Genomic DNA, 24,654 nt, shown 5'->3' with positions numbered 1-24,654 from the left:
CCCACACACACACACACACACACACACACACACACACACACACACACACAGGGCTGGGCCGTTCACCCAATATCATCGGACTTCCTCCCACATACGCCCATGCACAAACACCAAGGGGCTGTGCGCGCAATAAGATGAGAAGTTTCTCTCAGAAATCTCCACAGCATGCGCACTTCTACTTAGGAAACCTTTAAACGGTATTACAAATATTGACGGCGAGTTTAAGCGCAACATCATGGGGAGAGTGAACGTCTGTTTGAAGCGAAGTTACATTATAGTGTCAAGTTTGATCGCGGTAAGTGTTTGTTTTTTTCTTTCTGCTGCTTCTGCAGAAACAGTTCATAGGCTACTCAAATGAAACCGGTACCACTTTGTAAGTGTAGATTATTATTATTATTATTATTATTATTATTATTATTATTATTATTATTATTATTATTATTATTATCCGTCAAACTGTGGCTGTATCAGATGCTTACATCTACAAGTCGATTATTTCAATTCAATTGTTTTCAGAGCAACTTATTAAATCAGTGTGATATCTTATTTGGCCTTATATTGGTGCAGCAGTTGTAGCCTATCAAACGAGAGGAAGTGTAGCTTGTTTTAATAAAATAGCGGGTAGCTATAAGTTAGCAGCAGGTTTGATATTCGCAGGATATTCGTTGTCGACCTACCCCCATTCAGTGTCTTCAATAAAATTCTACTACATTACTAGTGTAGTATGTTGAGGACAGTTTAGCACACTAAATCCCAAAAAAATCACAATGGTATTTTTTGTCGCTACCAATTTACGAGCGAAAACAGCACTTCAATCTACGTTCTGGGTGTGGGCTGAGTTAGGGACCGTCTACAAATTACATTGCTCAGGTTGGTGACATAGACTACTGGGATTTTTCAGGAAAGAAATCACCAAAATTCTATAAAAAGACATTTTCTCATTCTGATTGCTGTAGTAGTTGCCAATGGCAGGTTACTACTTACTACAGGTCATATTTTTCTCATACGTCACATTATAGTGAAACAGTATGCAATTAAAAGATTATAGAAGTCATCTTGAAAACGAAAAAAGTTATTAGAACTATATTAGCCAAGTCTAATATGCAGTCAATACTGGGTTTTGGCTCAGCCCGATTTAAAGAAAGAAAATACTGGACTGCTTCATGCCACCATCTTGTGGAATATTTGTGTACAAACTGTGAACATCAAAAGTAGCTAACAGCAAGTTGTCAGAGGTAACATCAAAGGTTTTCAGTGAATTGATAAAATCAATAGAGTCACGTATATAAGAGGGAAGGGTGACCACTTCTGATTTAATGAAGTATTCAACATAAGCAGATATATTTTCTGTTAGGCTTCCAATCCCACTAACAATAGATCTTCCCTTCAGAGGGATATCTAAACCCTTATGTATTTTAGGGTGTAAATAACAGGGATCACTGGATTTACATTCACTACACAATGGGACCTTCTTAACATGATGTGTGAGCTACTCTTTGTTAATTATTTCAACTGTTGGTTGGATAAGTTGTTTGAAGACGTCCCTTTTGGGCTGTGGAAACAATTTTCTGGCAATTCATTTTGTACTACACAATGAACGATGTTGCTCTGCATTGGACCTATACTGTATGGCCCTGAACGTGATGCTGATGAAGATGATGAGGAAGTGTGTTGCTGCTGTTGCAGGTTGGCAGTGCTTTGCTGTTGGGAGCTGCTCTGTTCAACCACGGATACTACTACCAAAATGAAGAGGTAACACTTAGTTCTCGTACAACTTCTCATAAAAGGGATCATATTATAGTTTTCCATGTTTTAGCCTGCCACAATGTATTTTTTAATAGTATGAAGGGCCATTTTAAAATGTTCTTGTTAATCAGTGTGCCGTATCAGCATTAAGCCAACCCTAACCCAAAAAAAGTCAATCAAGCTACTGTAAATAACCAATAACAGGCTGTGATCCTGCCAATGGATGAGGTCATTTGGCATGTGGATTGAAACATTTAAAAAAAAAAACTCTCTAATTGCTAGTATGCAATTGAGCTAGTGCCTTAAGTTGCTGACCCCACAACATAGTTAATCAGCGTCAACTATTTTGCAAACAATTCTAGGCCTATTTAAAAGGTATGCATTTGTATGCCGTTTCAGCCATCCCTTAGCAGACTATTGACAAAACATGTAAGCAAGTTTTAAGTGTTTTCTACAGAAATGAACTTGCAAATCTAAAGCTCTACAGCCTGCATTTGAAAATTGTAATTAATTGTAAATTATGCATAATTCAAAACTTGAAAAAACACTGGTATGGTCCTTTTTTACTAAATGTGTTGTATGCCTAAAGTTAGCTCCTCAGTTTATTTCTAATTTGTATTGCTGTTTTTTAGCGCTGTATGCATACACAGTAATAGCATACTCAGTGACTGAGTGGTGATCTGTCAAACTTCATTCAAAAAGTCACTCCAGCTGAAATCTTTTTTCCATTGAAAGCTTTATACGTGTATTTTCCTCAAGAACAACACACAACTCAAATATTAGTACTGGAATAACTGTGTAGATATTTGCCTAAACTTACCTTGACATTCATAATGTTTTTACATAGTTGCAATCTGTGTAGAAACTGCCAAGATTGACCTTAGGAACTAAAAGCAACAATTCAGACACTCCAGCAGCATGCATGCATGCTGTTGTCCATGTTCACCAAGCCTGCTGACCTGGTTCTCTGTTGGTTTTCTCCACAGATGGAAGATTCGGCTCTTACAGGCATTCATGCCATGTATATTATTTCCACCATAATTCTGGCCTTGACCATCATTGGTGTGTATGGTGCCTGCAAAGAGAAGAAGTGGGCGCTTATAGCGGTGGGCAAAGAAAAACACTTAGTTAGTAGTAGTAGTAGTAGTAGTAGTAGTAATAATCAAGTATAAATGACGTAAGTGTGTGTGTGTGTGTGTGTGTGTGTGTGTGTGTGTGTGTGTGTGTGTGTGTGTGTGTGTGTGTGTGTCTCTCAGTTTGCAGTTGGAATGATCCTGGGCAGTCTGTTCATGATTTTCATAGAAATTGGTGGACTGGCTGTGCGACCAGAGGTATTACAAAGTTAACTTTGAAATATTAAAATGTGTTGTCCCATGTGACATTTCTTTTAGACCCAGTACAATATGGACTATATACAGACTATTGCTAGCATCAAAAATGTATTCCTGATTAAGTAATACACCAACGGGAAAAGGCTCTAGTTATTTATTTTATAGTGGTCACAACGCCACCCCACTTAGTTATTATTGCTACGCCTGTCCATTTTAGCTTATCATTCTTGCATAGCACATATGCGGTTCACAGTTATAATGGTGGCAGAGTTACCCCTCGAAATTCGTGGTAATATTTGAAACAATGGGTATAAGTTAAGTAAACAAAAGTAGCCCTCTTATTTCTAGCTGACAACGTGAATTTTGTTGGCTAAAATTGCAAATAAAACAGGTTAATGATAAGTCGCTATACACATTGGCAAATCTCAGGCCTAGTAGGAGTGTAGCAAAAGTCACGTGTAATGAGACATATTTTTTTATTTTAAAAAGAAGAAAAAAAAGTGTTTAACATTTTTCACAATTAATGTTCAAAACTTACAGAAGTGTACTTTGACCACTCAAGTCTACAATGTGTCACGTAATAGAAACAAAAATGTAATAGACAAACAGGAACAGCAAACATAAGTCAAAAGAAATTAAATAAAAAATATTTTTTTTATAAACGGACATTTCATATCAAATGACTGCTTCATCAATTCAATTTAAGATAGTCTCATTGTATTACAGTTTTAGCTCACATTACGAGGTTTACATTAGTCAGCATTCAACCTTCCTCTTCATTAGTTAGCTCCATACCTTTCACGAACAAATTAAATGCTCCCCAAATCCTCTCAAATAATTCTTGCTTCCCTTTCTGTACATGTTATTTTTTCCAGAGGAAAGGTTATTAACATTTGCCGAACCCAATATGTAACAGTCCGTCTGCTTGTCTTTTTCCAAAATAATGCAATCGATTTTTTTTTAGCGTGCAAAAGACACAAATCTATCATTATTTGTTCACTTTTTGTGTACTTGTGATCTTTGGGAGAGAGACCTAAAATAAAAAAAAAACTGGGTTCATCAAAACATCTTTTAAGATAATCTTTTCTATCTTTTTTTTTAATTTCCTCCAAAAAGCTTTGACCTTACTGTATTGCCACACACAGTGAAATAGTGTACCCTTTTCCGTCATGCATTTTATACATAGATCTGTAATGTTACCGTTATATTTATTTAATTTAACTGGCGTGATATAGGTTCTCATAGTCCATTTATACTGTAACAGTTTAAACCTTGTGTTGACACTGCCTTTGTGCATATTGATCCCCAGTCCCCTGAAAAGATCTCTTTTCCCATGTCTTTACTCCATAAATTCCTTTAATTAGAGTTTTGTGGTGAATTGGACACTAATAAATCATACAGCTCTGATATAGCACCTTTACTTAAACTGTCATTTGACATCATTTTTTTCTCCAAGTTGGATGTTATAAGTGTGGTTATAAGACTATTTTGACTCCTTCTTATGAAACTTCTGAGTTTGAAGAAATTAAAAAATATATGTTTTATCTATGTCATACTTGCGTTTGATTTCTTCAAATTACATCATATTATCTGACTTGGGCAGGTACAAGTCCTGAACCTTTTCTAATCCGAGACATAGACTTTTTACTTATTTAAAAGGCCGTTAACATTGAGTTTTTTGAGTACATATTTTCAGATTATTTAACACGTATAAATATAATGCACATTTACAGATTAGTTCACCACAATACACTTTCACAACTCTCTACACACATTTGCAAATGATATTGCTACAATAATACCCCTGATATAGGTTACCAGTAGGTAAAATGCTACAGGCCTTGTGCAATTGACTTATGTTAGGGCTGATAAACCCACTGTTTAATCCATTCCTTACGTTTTGCTTTTGTGTTTTTGGTTTTGGAAAAGCAATAAAAAAAGACACTCCCTCCAACTCTGTAGATAACGAGTATTGGTCTACCGGTAGATACCGTTTTGCCAATGGCAGAATCTAGAGCTTGACAGACCTGCCGTGCCTAGTTGTGGTTGAAAAACATACAGTAATATTTTCAAATTGCTAGTTGTCAAATTTTTTTAATTACTTTGTTTTGTTGCAGATGGCTGAAGGACTAAAGAAGCATTACCTACATATGCTGCCCCTGAATAATGCTAGTGAGAGCTTTATAGACAACATGAATGACATACAGATGCATGTAGGTAAACTTGTGTGGGTGTGTGAGTTTCTGTATGTGTTCAAGTTCAAGAATATTTTTGTCTAATCATTATTTTCAATCTCATACAGAAGCATTTCCAATTGCTTTTTAAAGTGATAAACCGATTTAAAACACAGACAGCACACATACACACACTACCACCAACAAAAACATCTTGCAGTTGAACAGAGAAAAGACTACATTTCTAATGCAATCCAGTAATCTTGTCTGTGGATGACAAAGGCATGGACAAGTGTTTCTGAGGGCATTATTTGTCTAAATATGGATGCAAAAATAAATGCATGTGTATCTTCCTTCTCAGTTGCAGTGTTGTGGACTGGATCAGGGCTACCTGGATTGGGGCTACCAAATCCCAGAATCCTGCCTATGTAATGAAGAGTCCACTAATCCATGTGTAAGTATGAAAGATCAATTTCTGAACCTCTTGTGTACGAAGACCCACTGATATCTAGTACGCATTGGTAAAACTCAAAGAATATTGTTTATCATTGTGGATCAATTAACATGGCGAAAAAGTCAGAGCCACTATGAGGTTGACATTTGTGGTTCAGAGTGGAATGTCTCATCTCATCATCATCTTTGGATGAATTGTCATGAAAGCTAGTACACACGTTAATGTTTCCCTCAGGATGAATTGTAATGACTCTGGTGATCCCCGATTCATGTCTGTGTATTCTAGGTGGCAGCTCCTAGAGACAGCGGTCTGTTTGAGCACATGGTCAATGATCAGCCCATCATGATTTATAATGAGGTAATAAAAACATTCAAATTAAAATGTTAATTTCTACAGTTGCAGGTTAATGTGCAAACTGGAGACGGTCCTTCCCCCGATAAACGCCCACATAAGTCATTGCTCAAGCAGCAATTACGACTTATATTTACGTTAAAAATGGCGGTGCCCTCTAAGAAATGTAGTAATTATGACGGGAACAAAGCAGAAGTAAGCTGACGAAGTATAAGAGCGCCAAGGTAGTTTAGGATGCTGGATGGGTCAAACAAACAGAGGACTTTCACCCAGGAGACCAGGGTTTGTGTCCCGTTTGCGAACTTGCATTGGCGAAGGAATGTCCTGCCTACTCTGATTCTGGTTGGCTTACCCTGGTATTCTTACCCTTAACAATCTCATTCCTTATGCCTAAACCTACCCAATCCAACCAACAAGGCAACGAGGGCTAGCCAATCAGAGTCAGAGTAAGGCGGGACATTCCTCCACCATCCTAGAAAATGCTAATTTGAGTCCCGTCTGGAAATAAAAGTAGACAGGGTTTTTTTTTTTTTTTTTTTTTACTTTACAGAACAAACGGAGCTACATCACGTTTAGCGTCGCATGCGTAACCGTAAGTGAAGTAACGTTTGATTTGAACCCATACCACAATCTTTTTCTAAACTTAACCAAGTAGTTTTTGTGCCTAAACTCAACCAAACTGTGACTGTTTAATGTTAGCATGCTTAAAACCGTAACCGTTACGTTCTCTGGTTTAGATTTTAGAACGGAAAAAGGTCTTATGTTAGCCTAGAAATCTAGACTCCCCCTAGTGGCAGCAAATTTATTTGGCAGCCAGGGGGGGTCTAGGCACTCTCCGTTGATTTTCAAGCTGCAAAAACCAAATTTTGGTCAGGCCAATCACATTGTGTATAGAGTCGGTGGGCGGGGCTTATGGCTGCTGCTGCTGGGAACAGCGGTCTTCTGGAAGACTTGGAGTTAAGCTTTTCTTTGATAAAAGAACAAAGAACGGCACTGAAATCATTCTTAAAAAAGGAAGATGTGTTCGGAGTTTTGCCAACCGGATACGGCAAAAGTTTAATCTATCAACTAGCTCCGCTACCTTCTTCGTTGCTCTGCCTGGTTGTAGCGCTATCCTATTACTTGCAGAGGGAATTTGAAAGACAACCGTTTATCCCGCCCCTCGGATCGAGCTCCCAGATTGGTGAGTTCCCAGACCCTACATCTGGATGTGGGTCTGGCTTGTCAGGCTAGTCTTATGTGTCATTTTTCCTGACATCGCTAGGGCCACTAATTAATGAAACGCTGCGGGTCTAGTGAACACTGTTGTGCATTTCTACATGGGGCTGTTTTTACAAAGCCTACTGATGAGAAGGGAAGGTAATATATCCTAATCATTTTCTATAAAATATTCTGTTGTCTAAAACTGTGATTTCCTGCCTTTTTGGCTTCTAACCCCTTAAAATTAAGCAATGTTGATTGATCTGCTCTCCTGTTTCAGCCATGCATTCCATTCTTGATTGCACATGAGATAAAGAACCTACATACTGCATGTGGCATATTTCTGGGAATCACATTATTCTGGGTATGTACTGTCAGTCTATGTTTTTGCCTCTATATTTATCTACTCTACTTTATCTACACAATCCCTTGGTCTTCTTTTACACTTTTACAGCTCTCTCCACACATTAACCATTATTCACAGCTATTGATATCATTTCATCTGGACTGTATCTGGATTATATCGAGGAGTCATGACACTGTAGAATCTACAGTGTAGATGTTCAATTTGCCTTATTTTTCTGAGCACTTCAAAAATTCTCTTCCATTAGGGCTTAAAAGTGGAGGTTCAAAGTTCATTTTTGATCTCAGAAACAGCAACTGACAAAACAATCTCACCTCAAGGTCCATTTAGCAGCTGTTGTGGAGCTTTGGGATATTTTGATTCAGTCCTTTTCCCTTAAGGGAATTGCCAGTATTATTGAGGTGGGAAGTGTGGCTGAACCTTATTCACTTTTAAAAAAAATGCATGGCCCTCCCCAACTTATTCAACATTTTCAATGGACCAACTCCTTGACTTAGAAAAACGCAATATCCTCCCGACTAATATCTTCAAACAATGTAACAGTGGTGAAGATTACAAAGTAAAAACAGGGTTTCCACGGGGTCTCAAAAAGTTTTAAAAAAGTCAAAAATTTCAAAATCAACATTTTAGGCCTTAAAAAGTCTTGTGTTCTAGGTCTTAAATTCTTTTAAACAGGTCTTAATTTCCTTGTGTCACTGTAACGCTACCTCTAATGCTCATTGAAATGTTCCAGCAGCACTTTACAATGTTTCTTTATATTACATGGTGTTGTAGTTCTTTTGTCGCTAGTCCAGATATAATTCGCTGTATTACGACTACAAACGATACCAACATGCAACTTATATTGCAGCCAATCTAGACACCAGTCCTATAATGCCAATAAGCAAATCGGGGAATTGTTTCAGACAATGTTTCCGTACTCTGACTTTGTTTTTGATGTTGTGATATAGGCCTTAAATTGCATTCATAATGGTTTTAAAAAGGTCTTAAAATGTCTTAATTTTGACTTGGTGAAACCTGCAGAAACCCTGAAAAAACTGTGTTTTCTGTCCTTTTAGATTTTGTCAGTGGTGTTGTGCATCTTCATCTTATGTCAGTTGAGTAAGAAGGAAGATATCCCTGTAGTGGTCTACAGTCCAGAGGCTAAAGCAGGCAACTACACCACTCTAACAGACGCTGCAGAGTACACCTGATTGGGATTGGTACAATACATAATGTTTTTATGATGTTTGAATATATCAGAAGTTACCTCCAACAACTGAAGTTGCATATTTTGTTTCTTAAATGTATTTGTTTGGGTAGTATGTATTGGTTTTGGTTTTGCCATTTAAACCATTAAACCTTTATTCATTTTTGTATACCGGAAGAAGCATGTTTTTACAATGGTAAAGTTATGGGCTATGGTCAGAAACAGCACATACTGTACTGTGAATAAGTATTTTCTTTGTTTTAAATAAAGAAGATGAAAACTAAGATACATGCATGGCATATTAAGTCTGAGATCTACACCTTTCTGCTACATAAGATATACAGTAATACTGTAGCGCATCTCTTTCCACTGTTTTTAATGGGCATCAAATGTGTGTGCTAAGCAATAAATACATACACTTTTTAGAGTGGTATTTTCATCCCAAATTAGAATCTATAATTTAACACCTTTAAGCCAAGAAGTAAGCAGGAAACTGAAGCATATTGTAAGAGGCGGAAATAGAGTAAATTAAATTGAGATGGTTAAAGAAATATATATATATATATATATATATATTTTTTTTTTTTTTTTTTTTAATAGCACTGATGAAGATATGACTGCAGAAATATTTAGGTTATGGAAAACTTAAATATTCCAAATGTTCCATCTCTGCAGGGTAAATCCAGACAGCTAGCTAGATTATCTGTCCAATCTGACAGCTGGTGCTGGTGCTTCACCCAGCACCAGCATGAGTTCACCTTTGTTTAGCTTTAGATCCCGGATAAGCCCCCAACATGTTGTGGACGGCGCACAGGCCACAGCAAAAGAGGGAGATGCACAGCAAACTCAATATTAACAAACTGCCATTTAATAAATGAAAGTGCAAACATAAAGACAATGAGGTGTGGAAGTCAGGATCAGTGGTGTGTGGGGGTGTGTGGATGCAGTGAGTCATCACAACAAAAGGTTCCTTCATCATTGCTTAGACCAAGACAGTCAAAATGCAAACATCTTGTCAAATGACAGTTTACTCTGACACTGTGATAGTAGTTACCCACTATGTCATATTATCCAATTGCTAACATTGTATATTTAGGCAGCTGACTAGTATTGATGTAAACCATGGCACACACTATACTTTCAACAAAACTTGCGTGTGCACACCAGCCTGCAAATGTATAAGGAGGATTGTACAGAAAAAAACATCAAACAGCAAAATTATCAGGAACTACTGTACAATATGTGCAAGAAAGTATGCAGCAAATGTATCAACCTTTATGGGTCATCCAATCTCCTCTCCTCTCTGTCTGGCCACAACGTTGCATCGACATCACACCTGATTGCAATCTTTGGGCATGACGCAGCCACCCCCTACAACAATCTGCTGTGATATCATCACCTGTCACCTGTTTGTTTTTGGTTGCTCTATATTGTCAGGAAATTACAGTAAATTATTCCCAATCTAGCCTAAACCTATCTATCTGACAACTTTTACAGTAATACATAACTATTATGTATCTAATGTATGTGTGACAGGTTATTGTGAGTGCTCTATTTTGCACGTAGGGATTTACACAATGAACGTGAGTATAATTGCATTTGAGAGTAATAGGATTTAATAGCAAATAAATGCAAATACATTTTGATCTGCAAGGCTTACTCAGTGCATTTTGTGCCAAAGCAATTAAAAATGACGATAGTCATGTGAACAACTGACCAAATGTTCATATAAATAGTCATAAAGTTTGACAAAGTTTAATAGTCATTCGACAATTGTGCCAAATGATTAAGAAGAACAGAAAGTAGACAGGGAGGACTGGCCAGGTGCTCCCAGTTACGTCATTAGCACCGCAGCCACAGACCTGCATGTTCACAAGCAAACATCATTGCAAGGACACAAGGCAACAGCCAGTATTTCCAGGATCAGATGCTTCAGTTTATGGTAGAAGACGGAAGTACAGATAGCAGGGAAGCAACTAATAAACTGTATTTTACGTTTTGGGTGCCAAAGAAGCAAATCCAAAGTCCTATAAAACACCTCTGTGACACCGCCTGCATTAAAAAAAGGGAAAATGTACTGGAAAGTACAAGCGCTTGTGCCTGTCCCTCCACCTCCCAATGAGATGTCAAGTGTGTAACATTATTGGCATCATGACAAAAAAAATTAACAGCTGCAGTGTTTATATCGTTTTTTGTCAGTTTCCTTGTTTGCATTCGTGGAGACTGATGCAAGTTTGTAATGTCGGACTGTTTTTTTGAAGTACATCAGGAAAAAAAATTTAAATCAGCAATAGGACATGTTGAGTGAAACAATATTCATTGTCTGTTTTAAGAAGAAAGGATGTGTAACTTAAAGTAATGCTGAAATGTCTTTTTTTTGTATATAAACTAAGCAGTGGTGAAAGAAGTAGCAATACTTCAATGTCAAAATAATTCATACTTCATTACGAAAAGTGGAGTGGAGTAAAGTAAGTACAATATTTCCCTCTAAAATGTAGTGGAGTGGAAGTCTAGTGTAGCATAAAATGGAAACACCTAGGTACAAGTACCACTAAATTGTACAGTATGTTACTTGAGTAAATGTAAGTTTTTCAGCTCTAAGAAACAATTTCAAAATAAAACATCAAAGGAACAAGAATCACATATTTTATTCCTGCTATTTACAAAATATTACATCAGTTCATTCCATAAATAAATAAAAACAGTGTATAACAGAAATAACAATACCATACTTGGCAAGAGTATATTGTATATTAGGCATTAATGGTTAAAGTGCACAGGTAGACATTGGATCTGCTGTGTCAGATGAAATTCATATGACAATATATCAGTCAAGGATGACATTTCAACCGCAGGCAGCTCATGCAGCAAGTCATTTTAGGAGTGATGTGGCGTAAAGGCTTCTTCGGTGAGAGTGGCATCAGTCGGGACATTACAGTCTCTGCAAGAATATTGTTGACGCGTTTTCCTACAGGAGCCTCTCACAACCTGTCTGCAGTGGCCTTGCCAAAATGTCTCAAAACCTTGAAATCAAACTTTTGCAGGCGAAATAGTTGAGGATTTACTGCATGTCTACTTAATGTGCAACCAAACAGAATCCCCTCTCCTCCTAGTGGGTATCATTTACCCACTAAATATGCCTTAACAAAAACTTAATGGAGTGATGAAGTTTCAAATATACATTGTGCATAACAAGGCATCAAGACATTCTGTTGTCCCAATGAGAGCTGTGGCTCATTCCGTCGTCCAACCTGATTATTTATCCAAGGAAATACATTGCTCAATAATAAATACATGGTTATATTTCAATCAAAGCACTTTGTAAACACTGTTTATGAAATGTGCTACATACGGGTTATTCATATTATTATTTGTTCAAAGATTATTGGTTGCTCTAATGCTGAAAATTTAATGAGTGAGTTTTAGACAAGTATGAATATTTAAATGTGTGCTTAAAAGAAGTTGGTCCAGTTGACAAGAGTTAAATTAAACCCATTAATTGATAAAGTTGTAGGTACAGTAGATGCAATTAGATTCATATCTGTCTTTCCAAAGACAGGTGATGTATCCAGGTATAAAGGAAATGGACTTAATAATATCTGAATATTATCCAGATAAGACAACACTTACTGTAAATAACAAAATGCTGGGAATCGGGTCTAGCTACTCAAAGAAAACAGATGGCTGGTTAATGCTTGGTAAGATATAATAATTTCGAACATAATTTCAGATATATGACAAAAGCATTTTAAAATGTGCTGATTATTAAACATAGTTAATTTCAATAAATTGCAATGTTTTTACAGCAGTAGGATAAAGGAAATTGATCTATGCATGTATATACTTTTCAATATCAGTTACATGCATTGACAGGAAATTATGATGCCAACATATGTTGCTATAGCACAAAAATAGCCAGGTTATGGTATACAGCATAATGTGCAAATACAAATCAGGTATGCTTGATAATAATTTGAAGTGTCTATCAAAACATATGAGGTGACTAGAAGGCACCAGGAACATATCTGTTTGTTAGGAGAAGAGCCATGAACTCCTGTTTCCTTTTTATCTGGCCCATCAGCTTGATGCTCATGACCAGTAGAACCACCTGGGGAAGGGAAGCACAAGAGTTACAAGCATGATGATTTTCTGCTGATCTGGGATCAAATCTGAACAGAACCCTTGTGTAATATGTCTACTTTATGACAAGAAGTATGTATGTATTGTTATAATGCAAATTATAAAGCATGTAAAGTCCTACCAAACATATTAATGTGTGAAAAGAACACATACCCAAAATACTCCACTTCCAAACTGAACAGCCATCGTCAATGAGAATGCAAGCTTCAGTTCAGAAACATACACATGTAGGCAAGGCTGTGAAAATAAAGTGCAGGTTTATTGTTAAGGTGGTGGCGAAAGCAGTTAACAATGTGAATGTAGAAATAACTTATCTGGCTATACTGCGATTCATTTGGCTTTTCTGTCTTCCACTGTGTCTGATTACACCTACTGAAGTGTACTGTGAAACTGTACTGTTTTTCCCAACATGGGGGTCGGGACCCCGACAAGCAGACACTGCTTCAATGTGAGAGGTCACCACCAGCCGAAAAGTGTCGGGAACCACTGTAGTAATTTCAAATTAATATAGAGAACCATTTTTTTCAAACCAATCTTTAAGATCATTTACCTCTTGATAAACATACTGGTTCTTTGGAGCCCCGAGTGTGGCGCTGCCCCGTAGTCGAATCTGGTGAGGAATACAAAAATACCAGGGGGAAAATTAGCTTCACTCAAAACTGGTGAAAGGTGGGTGCAACATAAATAAAATCAGGGCAAATTAAAATGTAAACAAGAATTCTGTTCTTTTTCCATCCTGAGTCTTTTTTTACATTAGTTTGGATCATCACTCCTATCAGTTATCATAACATGTTACTTCCAAAAATGTGATCTGCAGCCGCACTGTAAACATTTATTTGAATTTGTAGAGCTACTTCAAGGTTCAGCTTTCATTCACTGAATGGGTAGTTTAAATACACATAGACTGGGGAGTTTTTTAAAATGTTGCAACATGCCTGTTGCTACACCTATATTTCTTTGTTTCCATACAGTATTATTGATATGCAGAACAAACACGTCGTCATGCCGCTCAGTTGAAGCCAGATTACATTGCAGTGTTTGTTTTCATGAGGAAAGCTATAGGAAAGCATTTTTTTGTTTTTTAGCAATAGCAGAATATATTTCAGTAGTACCCCAGTCAAACACATACTCAAGAAAATGTTTCCCTCAAATGTCTTACTTGACTGAAAGGCAATGTGAGGCTACAGGACCAGAAATCCTAACAAGTGATCTTCGCTGCTTATATTCTGCTTGTACAGTATAAAGGAAGATACTCACGCATTTTCCTGGATACTGACAGTTACAGGAGGCAGGGATGGAAGCGCCCCAGTCTTTATAGCCTTCAATAAGACCACAGCACTCAAACTGGAAGTGAAAAACACACACACACACACACACACACACACACACACACACACACACAGGCTAAGTAAGAAGTAAATTCAAAACAGATAAACCAGAACAAAATGCATTAAACAATATAACATACAACAAGAACATAGACATGTTTAAGGTAGAAATTATGACCTTTAAATGTATTGGCTGGATTTGTACAGGAAATGATTCCCCCAAGGCAGGGTAGGTAGATACGTACCTCTTAAAGATAAGACACACCTGCTTTCCCGGCCACGCCCCAAAGACTACATATACTGCTGTTGTGGCTTCACTCATGTTTGATTGCCACCTGGGGGCTGTGTGTGATTTGTATGTCTGTGTATGGGGGTTAAAGTTTTTACTAAATTCTACCAAATGTGTGTGTGCCTGTCTTCTTTAGGCAGCCTTTCTAGATTTATTTTTCTTTGAATCTTCTATTTAACATGGAATGTGGGAGCTAGTATCTTTCTGCCTCAGATGGCCAAGAAAATGCCCTATAAACACTCCTAAGCTAGCCGTAGTCCGCGGTGAGCACAAGTTGGCTAACTAGAGGTATTTATAAGCTATGAGGTGTACCTCCCCAGTCCAGGCATTCACTGAATCAAACTGAAGACATTTTATTTAAAATTTAGTGTGACTTGCACTTTCGGAGGATATTATCTCTGATGTCCCTCGCAAATACACAGCCATAATGCTTAGAAATGATAGAAAATACACTCTAGAACTTGCCTAAGAATAATCACATTTTCAAGTTTTCTTATCAAAGCAATCCAGTGATGGTTTTCTGTACCCATGGGTTCACTGCAAAAAGGGACTGCTAATAGCTAAATCTGAATCATTTTAATGGTGCCAATTTCACAAATTGGCACAACATGTGGGACTTAAATCTTAGGCCACAGCTAACTGACTCTATAGCTCAACATACTACTTCCTTTTTACATGCATGCATGGTTACATGCTAAATTTAAGAAAGACAAGAATAATATTAGCAGAAATAATAAAAGACATGGCTTACATATTCTTTGAGATATATACGCTTCTTACAGATGGACAAATGGGACACACCATTTAATTGTGTGGTGGACAAAAATAGCATTAAAAGTTCTATCTATCGGGCTCCTGGATAGTTCAGTTGGTAGAGCAGGTGCCCATATAGAGGTTTACTATTCAATGCAGCGGGCCCTGTTTGACTCTGACCTGCGGCCCTTTGCTGCATGTTGTTCTCTCCCCTTTCATTTCTTCAGCTGTCCTGTTAATAAAGGCCTAAAAATGGCCAAAAAATAATCTATCTATCTTCACTGCACCTTATAAGGAGGAGGAATGTATTATCTGGAATGTATGGGCAATTATAACATCAAGTTATATAAATATAATAAATACATTTATATTTATAAATATAAATGATCTCCTTACTTCTTTTTGAATACTATACAACAGGGTCCTGTTGGCTTTGCTGGTTCCAGTAAGTGGCATCATGGACAGCAACTTAGTCTCCTCACGGACCACACGTTTCTGAGGAGGGAGAAATCACATTGAACACATTTGTTCTTTGTATATCAAGACATACTAGTTGCTTTTTAATTCCTCAGCATTACATTATGTTAAAAATCTGAATTTGCTCAAAAAAGCAGAGCATTCAAGTACTATACCTCATAAACATCTTGGTAACTTAGTGCTGTTCTCACAATTATTGTTTGACTGGCTGCTGCCATCCCAGTTGCATACTGCACACACACATAAAGCAACAATAGTACATGAAAGAGAAACATCATTTGCAGAAAAAACATTTAAACACACACTGTCTTACACTGGCAAAAATAAAATATTACAAGGACACACACACAGTGGTAGTCCAAACACCTGAAGCAGTTTTTTTTTTTACCAGAATCAAACACCATCTCTTTCCTGTACAGGCTCCAACCACACCGATCACTGAGAGCAGCAGGCAGCCGATCTCTACCAAGTACATTATCACTACAGAAACAGTGGACACCAGCTGAGGAGAAAAATAACACTGGCGTTAAAGGGATACATTGATTGGCAAATGCCCTGATCAACAATTATCATTTTATGTATGTTACTTCATATTATATCGTTATCACAGATGTATTTCCAAGATAGCAGGGCTACAAAAGAGGTCAAAGGTCAGGGTCAGCACCTGAAGATAATTCATTGTCTTGCCCAAGGACACTTCAACTAGCAGATGCTTGCCAACATGAAGGCTTAAACTCAGATTGTCCGGAGTAAAGACAATATAAAAAGGTACAGCTGTTGTGTGTTCAGGCAATATCGATGAAAGTAAAGCCATGTCTATATAATCCCCCAATTTTCCTTGGATGACCCAGCAACTGTTTTGCTCCTTTTTATTTATTTATTTATTTTTTTTTAAATCTGATGAGATGGAAGTCATTTTTGCCTCTGATAAATAATATCTGCTTAGGAAATAATTTTCATCTGCTCAGAAGAACATCTGAAGTCAGTCTTACTTTGCCAGTTTGTATGAGGTCTCTATGCCAAGCTACTGTCATCGTCAACATGAAGGAGCACAGAGCCTTTGGAGAAAGGAAACATAAACATATGTTACGATGTTGCAAGTGAAGAAGACATGAAAAATGTAGATGGCCACACAAAAAAAGAAGGAAAAAAATGTTTTAGTTTTACAATGTCAGTGTCTCGAACGTTGTTTCCAATCTGTATATGGTATTTTGTAAGAGTATCCCCTTAAATGTTTTAATGTTTTTTATGGTTTATTTAAGTGCTAATGGATGGCAGTAGCACAGCTATCCAGGTTTAAGATATAACCTTTACAGGACAGTAATATCACAGCCAAATCGAGACGTATACTGCACATGACTCTAAACTCCCAGCTGAGAAACACAAACACATTGTCAACAGTAGCATTATGAGGACATTAAATGCATTCTTTGGGGGCGGGGGGAGGCGTGAGGAGGGATAGAAGAAAATCGTTATGGTATCCTTTTGTAAAAGCAAATTATTACCACCACTGGCGTCTTTTGATTTTTCCTCATCACTTTCTTAGTATATAACCTTAAAACATTTCGCAATGAAATGTGCTGCAGGAATGGCCACAATTGTATCATTTTGATGGAGGGGATTCGCTGCAGCATGTTTGTATGTTAGACAGATATAACGTTAGCACTAGCATAGTCTTTTTTGGGGGCAATCATAGGCATTTATTGGGTCAAAATAACAGCAATCAAATCAGACATTTCATCAGAGAAATATCCTATAAAAGGCAATCAAATAGGCCTCTGGGCTTAATCTGCATTCTAAAACTGTGAAATATAGCCTACCTACCATATGCACAGCGTTTGCAAAAATAAACGGCCTTTTCAGGCTCGTTTTATCCGCCACCACGACCACTGCGCTCCGATGCATGCTGCTGCTTATCTCCCAGGCTTTAAAACTACCTTTTACATAAAGCAAATATAAAGACTATAAACCTATGATTATGACTGTAAGGGCATCTACAGTATCTCTCTGCACAGGACGTCACTGTGATGCACTGGGTGAGGGGTATGTGCTGCTTTCACGTGCAGTCGGAAATGTTGGAAGCGAGGGGATTAGCGCACAGGAGTGATGTTGTTCAGCCATGACCAAAGGGATTCAGGTGCAATGGGTGTGTGCATTATGAGCAGGGCCGTAGAAATACTGAGCTAATAAAACACACCCATTAGCAGCAAAAACACTATTTTATTTATTCAGTTCCACAGACTTGCTAGTTAGTCAAATTGTAAACATGTTGAGTCTAAAAAATACTTGACTCACTAACTTTAGAATGTAAGCTCCACTCAAGTTTGCAAAACTCACACATTTATATAGCCTATAAAAAATACAGAGGACATGACCTCAGTGACCTCATACAGCCCTTAATGTGAAGCTATTGTGTCTTTCTCATTGTATGCATCTCTTTTGGAGGCCCACTACTTTAATCCATTGCTATTATTTTGAACATCAGTTATAGTGGACGAGAAACATAACTCCCCTCATATTTGTCTCTACTGTCTAGTCCACCATGACAGCTGAGAGTGTGCAAAGTAACTCTCCTGAGTGTGACTAGTCATTGTTGAAATTGGCAGAACTTCATTTTGAATCCTAGCGTCAAAATGAGTTTCCACTCCTTAGTTTGACTGTTGCATTTTTACTGGCACAATGACTGCATTTCCCAGGATCCCACAGCCATAATAGGGCTGGGCTACTTCCCTATAACAGGTAGGGCGGGTTTCTATTGTTTCCACAGGTGCTATTAAGAGAGGGAGGGAGAGAGAGAGAGAGAGAGAGAGACGCATGAGGCTATAAATCAGTAAAAACAGGAAAAGTGATAACAGAAGGAGGCAGAGATAAAGGAAGGCAGAGAAGCTGGTGTGGGAAAAAAGAAACGGACACGTGTGTGAAAGAACAGCAGGTGTATTGGAGAGGAGCCTGGATTACAGACAAGGATCTTTTAAATTACATTTTATTTAAAGGAAGTTGCTTTCTTCCTTTCGACAGACGGCTTACCAGAACCTGCGCAGGAGGACAAAAAGGATGGGATGTGCTTTATTTTGCTCTGGGCCACAAAGTGGGTCAACACCTGAGAAGGAGCTGAAAGGAGCAGCAGAAACTGAGGCAGTTTTGTCCTACTGAAAGAGCACAAGAGGGGGGAGAGACAAAATGAGAAACTAGAGAGCATGGAGAGAATTATAAAGAAAACACCTTTTATTTTTTAAGCCACTGAAAACAGACACAGTTAATTCTTCCAAGTTGCTGCTTGTGGGCCGTGTACTTCACAATGTGTTCAATTTCAGACTATTTTAAATTTTATTTGGAAACTATTGGTGAGGTAAATGGACTATCAGGTGCTTTCTAACATTTGAACAGCATAATTTTATATCTTGACAAACAAACTTTCTAAACCCTAAACTGGTTTTACAGGCTACATGTGGCCCATTGTAAGGAAATGTACCGTGCTTCTGGAAATCTAGTCTCGTGACCAACTGTAGCTTTCACTGGGAGGAGAAACAGTGGAGTCATTTATTTTTTTTTTTAAATGAAACTTCTCAACATAAATGCATTTTGGGATCTGTTTTCTTTTCTTTATTTAAGCGTAAAGATAACAAATCATCTCTTGGCCTTAAAGTCCATACATTCCAAGTGATCTACAGTACAACGGGAGGTCATCTCCTTCATTCCTACACATTCACATCCACAGTAAAAGACTCTACTGTACCTCCACCATGCAGACCTCAGGACCTGAGCATGATGACTCTTTTGATTTGCTGTTTAAGATCATCCTGATTGGAGACTCTAACGTAGGAAAGACCTGCTTGGTTCAGAATTTTAAGTCAGGGATTTTCTCAGAGAAACAGCAAAACACCATCGGAGTGGATTTCACTGTACGGACCGTGGATATCGATGGGAAGAAAGTTAAGGTTGGCACTGCATGTGGTGTGTTTGAGTGTGTTGAGGGATGTTGAGGGACATACAGCCTTAATTGTGAAGTATTTAAGGTCATGTGTGTGTTGAGGAGGTGGTGATAAGAATATGAAGAACAAAAAATCTTCCATATGCAGACCTTTCTGCATATGGTCATTTTCAAAATAAGTAAATGTTGTAGTCAGTGAAGCCATACTGTCAAAATTGGGCAAACCAGCATGTGACTGTAGATACAAGGCAAAGTAAGAAGGACTTTTAGATGTGACTAGAGCAAATGATCAGCCTATCTTCAGGTCTTGAAAATCCCTAAAAGCATTGAATTCAGTTTCCTCAAAGTCCTTATACGGTATTTAAAGGTCTCAAATGATAAAGGCAGCAATGTTAAGGTATAAAACACTTACATGTTAATCCATGCATCTGTTTTATGTGGCTTATCTGGGTCAAGGTCCCTATTCAATTATATCATTAGGAATTATTGTTGTCTGCTTCTAGGAAGTATAACATAATGTGATGCAGTCATGCAATAATGCTAACAGCTTAGCTAAGCAATAGCTAGTGAAGACACCACACTAGCTAATGTTACTTTCATACTTTGGCCCCAATCTGAAACAGGTATTAAATGGCAATCCATGTGGGATCAAAATGTCTTAAATTTAACAAGGTCAACCCTGCAGAAACCGTGATATGTGCCAGTAATGCCTGCTAAATGCCTGGATCCTATCAATGCTGTTGTAGAGCCAGCTGGCTCTGACAGTGACAGGCTGCAGAACACGGGTTTTTTGGTAAAATATTATGAATATTAACAAAGTACGGCATAATTTATAAAATGCAACTGCTGTCCGATGTGACTTTGTACAACTTTGTGGACTTGCCTTGGGATAAATTACACTACACAGTGAGAGGTGTCATTGGATTACAGTGTCAGTTAGACTCAGTCCAAAACCAGTCAGACAAGCTGCTCACATGAAAGACCGGTCCTTCAGGTTGCTCTGCTTGAGCTTTTGTGCAGACAAAAATAAACCTGGAATGACTTCCTGTGCCATCATTAAGATAGAAAAGGAACTAAATGATTTAGGTGGACAGTGATAAATGTGAGAAATCACATTGAACAAATGGTACTTTGTATATCAAGACATACTAGTTGCTTTTTAATTCCTTAGCATTAGATTATGTTAAAAATCAGAACTTACCAAGTACATTATCACTACAGAAACTTGAGTTTTTGTAGGGAGTACTAACTAACACTAAAAAACCCATCAATTCATCATTCATGTGCAATTGATAATCTAATTGAAAATCACACACACACACACACACACACACACACACACACACACACACACACACACACACACACACACAAACATACCTACACCAACTGTATTATTCTGTTGACAATCCTAAATAGATAAAAATAAAGAATAAAAAAGCATTGCATGCTATCTCATCTCAACAAACAAGTCATCAACTGAACTTTAAATCAGGAGGAATTATTTACTCTATCTACATCATAAACCTAACTGTGATGACCTCTTTCCGCACTTCTTCCTCTTCCTTTTAATTCCAGAGTATCATTGAGAGTTTTTGCATGTAGAAAGTTAGCATTTGATAGCCTAGAAGCATTTTCCCCCGTTTAAACCGTCTGTTTTTATGAATCCGTGAATCACAATGCTGTATAAGGTCACCATAAGGTTGTAAAAGTAACAAATACATTTTAATTGCTTTGGAATCATAAAGAGTTCAGGGTTCAAATGAGTGCAAGCAATGACACCATGGCTCCTGTTTATGTGTTTATCTTAACCCCCAACTAACCATTCAAGCCTGAGACTATATGTAATGGTGCCACTCGATATTGAGGACAATTCACTTTAGTATTTCTCGGTATCATGGGCACCTACAGCTATAATAAATAATAGCCGTGCTTTTTTTATGTCACATTCTGTATCCTTGAATTCTCTGCCAAGTTCTTGTAACAATTTGTTTTTCTGTTTGGCTTTGGATGCTGTTAGTTAACTGACAACATGAGTCAGGTTACTAAATGCTTTTATTTAATTTTTCCACATAAAGAGGGAGTCATTTAGTCTTTTTTAAAGGCATGTTGCAAACAATAGGCCAGCGTTATTTTTTTTTACAGTTCTATAATAAAAAAATTGAAGTTGTAAGTTTTAATTTAATTAATACAATTAAAACTTACAACTAATACAGTTTTTAAGCTTGTCTAGATGAATAAAAGTTGACAGTAGAAGGTTCACAATCTTCAACATTGGCATAGAAAACAATGGTCTTGTTTGATGAGTTCAGATTGGTTGCCATGACGGCTGTTACCACGTGAACATGGTCTGTCAGATGCCCAGGGAATATTCTGCAGAGGGACACAAGGAATTTCCCATAAGTGTGTGCGGATGCATGTGGTGAACTGTCATATTCTATTGTCATTGTCATTTTGTTATTTATGTGCATATACGCCATACATCCAGCCATGTTTATTGAATCCATACAGCTGTTAAAGCTGATTCCTTGTTCTTGTCTGTGTGGGTAACAGATGCAGGTGTGGGACACGGCAGGTCAGGAGAGGTTCCGTACGATCACCCAGAGCTACTACCGCAGCGCTCACGGCGCCATCATCACCTATGACATCACGCGACGCCCAACCTTTGACTCAGTGGCTCACTGGATCAAAGAGGTGGAGCTCTATGGAGCAACCAGTGTAGTGCTGGTTCTCATAGGTGTGTGGATGTTAACATGTAAACATGTGGGGTGCATGAATACAGTATGACTGCATTTGAAGTGATTTGTATAAGAGGGTGGACAACAGTTTTGAAAAAAAAGTCAAATTAATTTTCCTTCTTAAGGTCAACATGTGTGGAAAATTCAAGTTTTAAATTCACTGGATCATTTCTATTACATTCCACTTTAAAAACTTGTGTTTGCAGTAGCCTACTGTGTGTGTAATGTTGGCCTTAGCATGTAAATTGGGTACAATGATAAAATTATTAACAGGACTTTAGCAACACAGACTCCTATTTTCAGGTATTGTTTGCATCTCTCAGCTCCCTGATTGTTTCCATGTAGGTAACAAATGTGACCTGGAGCAGGAACGTCAGGTTCGGTTTGAGGAAGCCTGCAATCTGGCAAAGGAGAGAGATGCACTAGCTGCTCTAGAAACATCTGCAAAGGTAATGAGTATACTCGCTTGTGTAAAACACAGAGGAGTTGGTAAAAAAAGCTTATCTTAAATCCTCTGTCTCCTCCTCTTGTGTGTCCTTCTCTGTGTCTAGGAGAGTCAGAATGTGGAAGAAGCTTTCACCTTGATGGCCAGAGAGCTGATGTCTCGTAATGGCCTCAATGTCCAGCAGGGGGACTCAGAGAGCCACAGCACACCTCGAGTTCTTCTCCGGGCCAACTCTCGGCCGGTTAACGACATAGCTGCCTACACATCACCAGAGAAGAAGACATGTTGTTGATTTGATTGGATAGGACAGGGAAGAGGGTGAAGGACGCTTCTCTTCATAAATGTTGGAGAAGGGGATGTCACTACCCGATCCGTACCGGAAACCCAATTTGTTCAGGTCCTATGCGCCCTGACCAATTGACTATCTTGACCCAAACCAATCGAGGTCATTGCCTATCTCAACCATCTACGCATGTCCGTATAACAATTCAGGTTTCCGGTACGCATCAGGCTGCCACTGGGAAATGGAAGCAGATCCAAAGATGCATGGATGTGGAATAAGGCTGGAGTATTGAAAAATCAACTCTGTGTACTTTTTGTAGCTTATACCTGACCCGAGAGAATTGTTAAGCTGGTACTACAAGGACAAAGACCAAGCATGTTTAAATGGGGGGGAGAGACAGTGGTGATGGTTGTGATCAGCTTTAGGTAAAGTTAGTAAACCAATCTCATTTATATCAACTAATCCTGGATTGTTTGACTGTTTTTATTTTTTAATATATATTTAAGTAATTTATTTTTAAGTTTTCACTACCAAAAGTAATCAAAATCTGAATGTAAAGACCAAGGCATTGATGCGGTGGTTACTTAGTTATATAAACATTCCAAGCATCCTCAACTCCTGCTGCCCTCAACCACGTTATCCTTAACACAACGTTCTTTGCGTGGTATTTTTTTGTCAAAATAATGTCTTCATGCTTCACTCTGCCGGTAAAACTTTGGAAAATCTGGCAGACTTTGATTCTATTTTAACATATAAGACTCTGAGTATTTCACCCACCTCTTGTGGTTCCACTATGATGAGCTGTGATCCTCTGCTGCTGCTGTTTGACTACACACACAATAAAGGTACAGAGCAGTCAAAAGAAAAGGTACAAATGCTCGTCGCTGGGGCAGTACCCCCAAGGGGAACAACATTGTACCATATTAATGGGTACAAAGAAGTACCCCAACAGTTTGTGCCTTTTATGTACAAATATGTACCCTTGAATATGTTCCTTCAAGGGTACAAATGGCTCATCGCTGGGGTGGTACCCCTGAGGTATACCAATGGTACCCTTACCGTAGGTACAGAGTTGTACCCTTTTATACTGTACAATTTTGTGCCTTAGCAATACATTTGTACCTTAAGCCGCTGATACAAAATGGTACCCCATTAGATGGTACAAACCCTTTTCTTTGGAAAGGTACTTATTTGTACTCAGCTGGAGACATGTTTGTACCTTTGATGGTAAATTTGTGAAATTTGTACCTTAAAGAACTTAATTGTACCCTCACTGTACCTTTTTATTTCTGAGAGTGCATAATAAAGTCTTACATGGTCACAAATGTACATATAAGATGTGAATGTCTTCCTTAAATCATCCTGTGGACTACCCAATTGTGAACACTAGAGGGTACTGTGCTGCTACACATGACCTAAACTGTAGCTGCAGGTTGGTTTCTCATCAAGGTGATTTAAAAC

General features: G+C 38.0%; 3 protein-coding genes across 3 annotated transcripts; 2 read left to right on the top strand and 1 right to left on the bottom strand.

Moving 5' to 3' along the window:
* Positions 1-70: 70 nt before the first annotated feature.
* LOC114549812 (tetraspanin-8) lies at positions 71-9,095 on the top strand. Its single transcript, XM_028570062.1, has 9 exons — positions 71-295; positions 1,687-1,752; positions 2,733-2,852; positions 3,003-3,077; positions 5,195-5,290; positions 5,613-5,705; positions 5,991-6,062; positions 7,537-7,620; positions 8,679-9,095. Exons 1-9 carry the CDS (start codon positions 236-238, stop codon positions 8,811-8,813), a joined length of 801 nt encoding a protein of 266 aa, XP_028425863.1. The 5' UTR covers positions 71-235; the 3' UTR covers positions 8,814-9,095.
* Positions 9,096-11,504: 2,409 nt separating this feature from the next.
* LOC114550349 (tetraspanin-8) lies at positions 11,505-17,817 on the bottom strand. Its single transcript, XM_028571057.1, has 9 exons — positions 17,621-17,817; positions 16,789-16,854; positions 16,185-16,298; positions 15,952-16,026; positions 15,716-15,814; positions 14,207-14,293; positions 13,500-13,559; positions 13,103-13,186; positions 11,505-12,917 (listed from the first exon to the last, which is right to left on the bottom strand). Exons 1-9 carry the CDS (start codon positions 17,699-17,701, stop codon positions 12,813-12,815), a joined length of 771 nt encoding a protein of 256 aa, XP_028426858.1. The 5' UTR covers positions 17,702-17,817; the 3' UTR covers positions 11,505-12,812.
* Positions 17,818-19,539: 1,722 nt separating this feature from the next.
* LOC114550506 (ras-related protein Rab-19) lies at positions 19,540-23,202 on the top strand. The gene is made up of 4 exons (XM_028571304.1): positions 19,540-19,734; positions 22,281-22,464; positions 22,811-22,914; positions 23,017-23,202. The coding sequence occupies exons 1-4, from the start codon at positions 19,540-19,542 to the stop codon at positions 23,200-23,202; spliced, it is 669 nt and encodes a 222-aa protein (XP_028427105.1).
* Positions 23,203-24,654: the final 1,452 nt, after the last annotated feature.

The sequence above is a fragment of the Perca flavescens genome, chromosome 23 (assembly GCF_004354835.1).
Source record: "Perca flavescens isolate YP-PL-M2 chromosome 23, PFLA_1.0, whole genome shotgun sequence".
NCBI lineage: Eukaryota > Metazoa > Chordata > Actinopteri > Perciformes > Percidae > Perca > Perca flavescens.
Note: the sequence above shows the minus strand (reverse complement) of the source record. Positions and strands in the feature narration are given on the sequence as shown.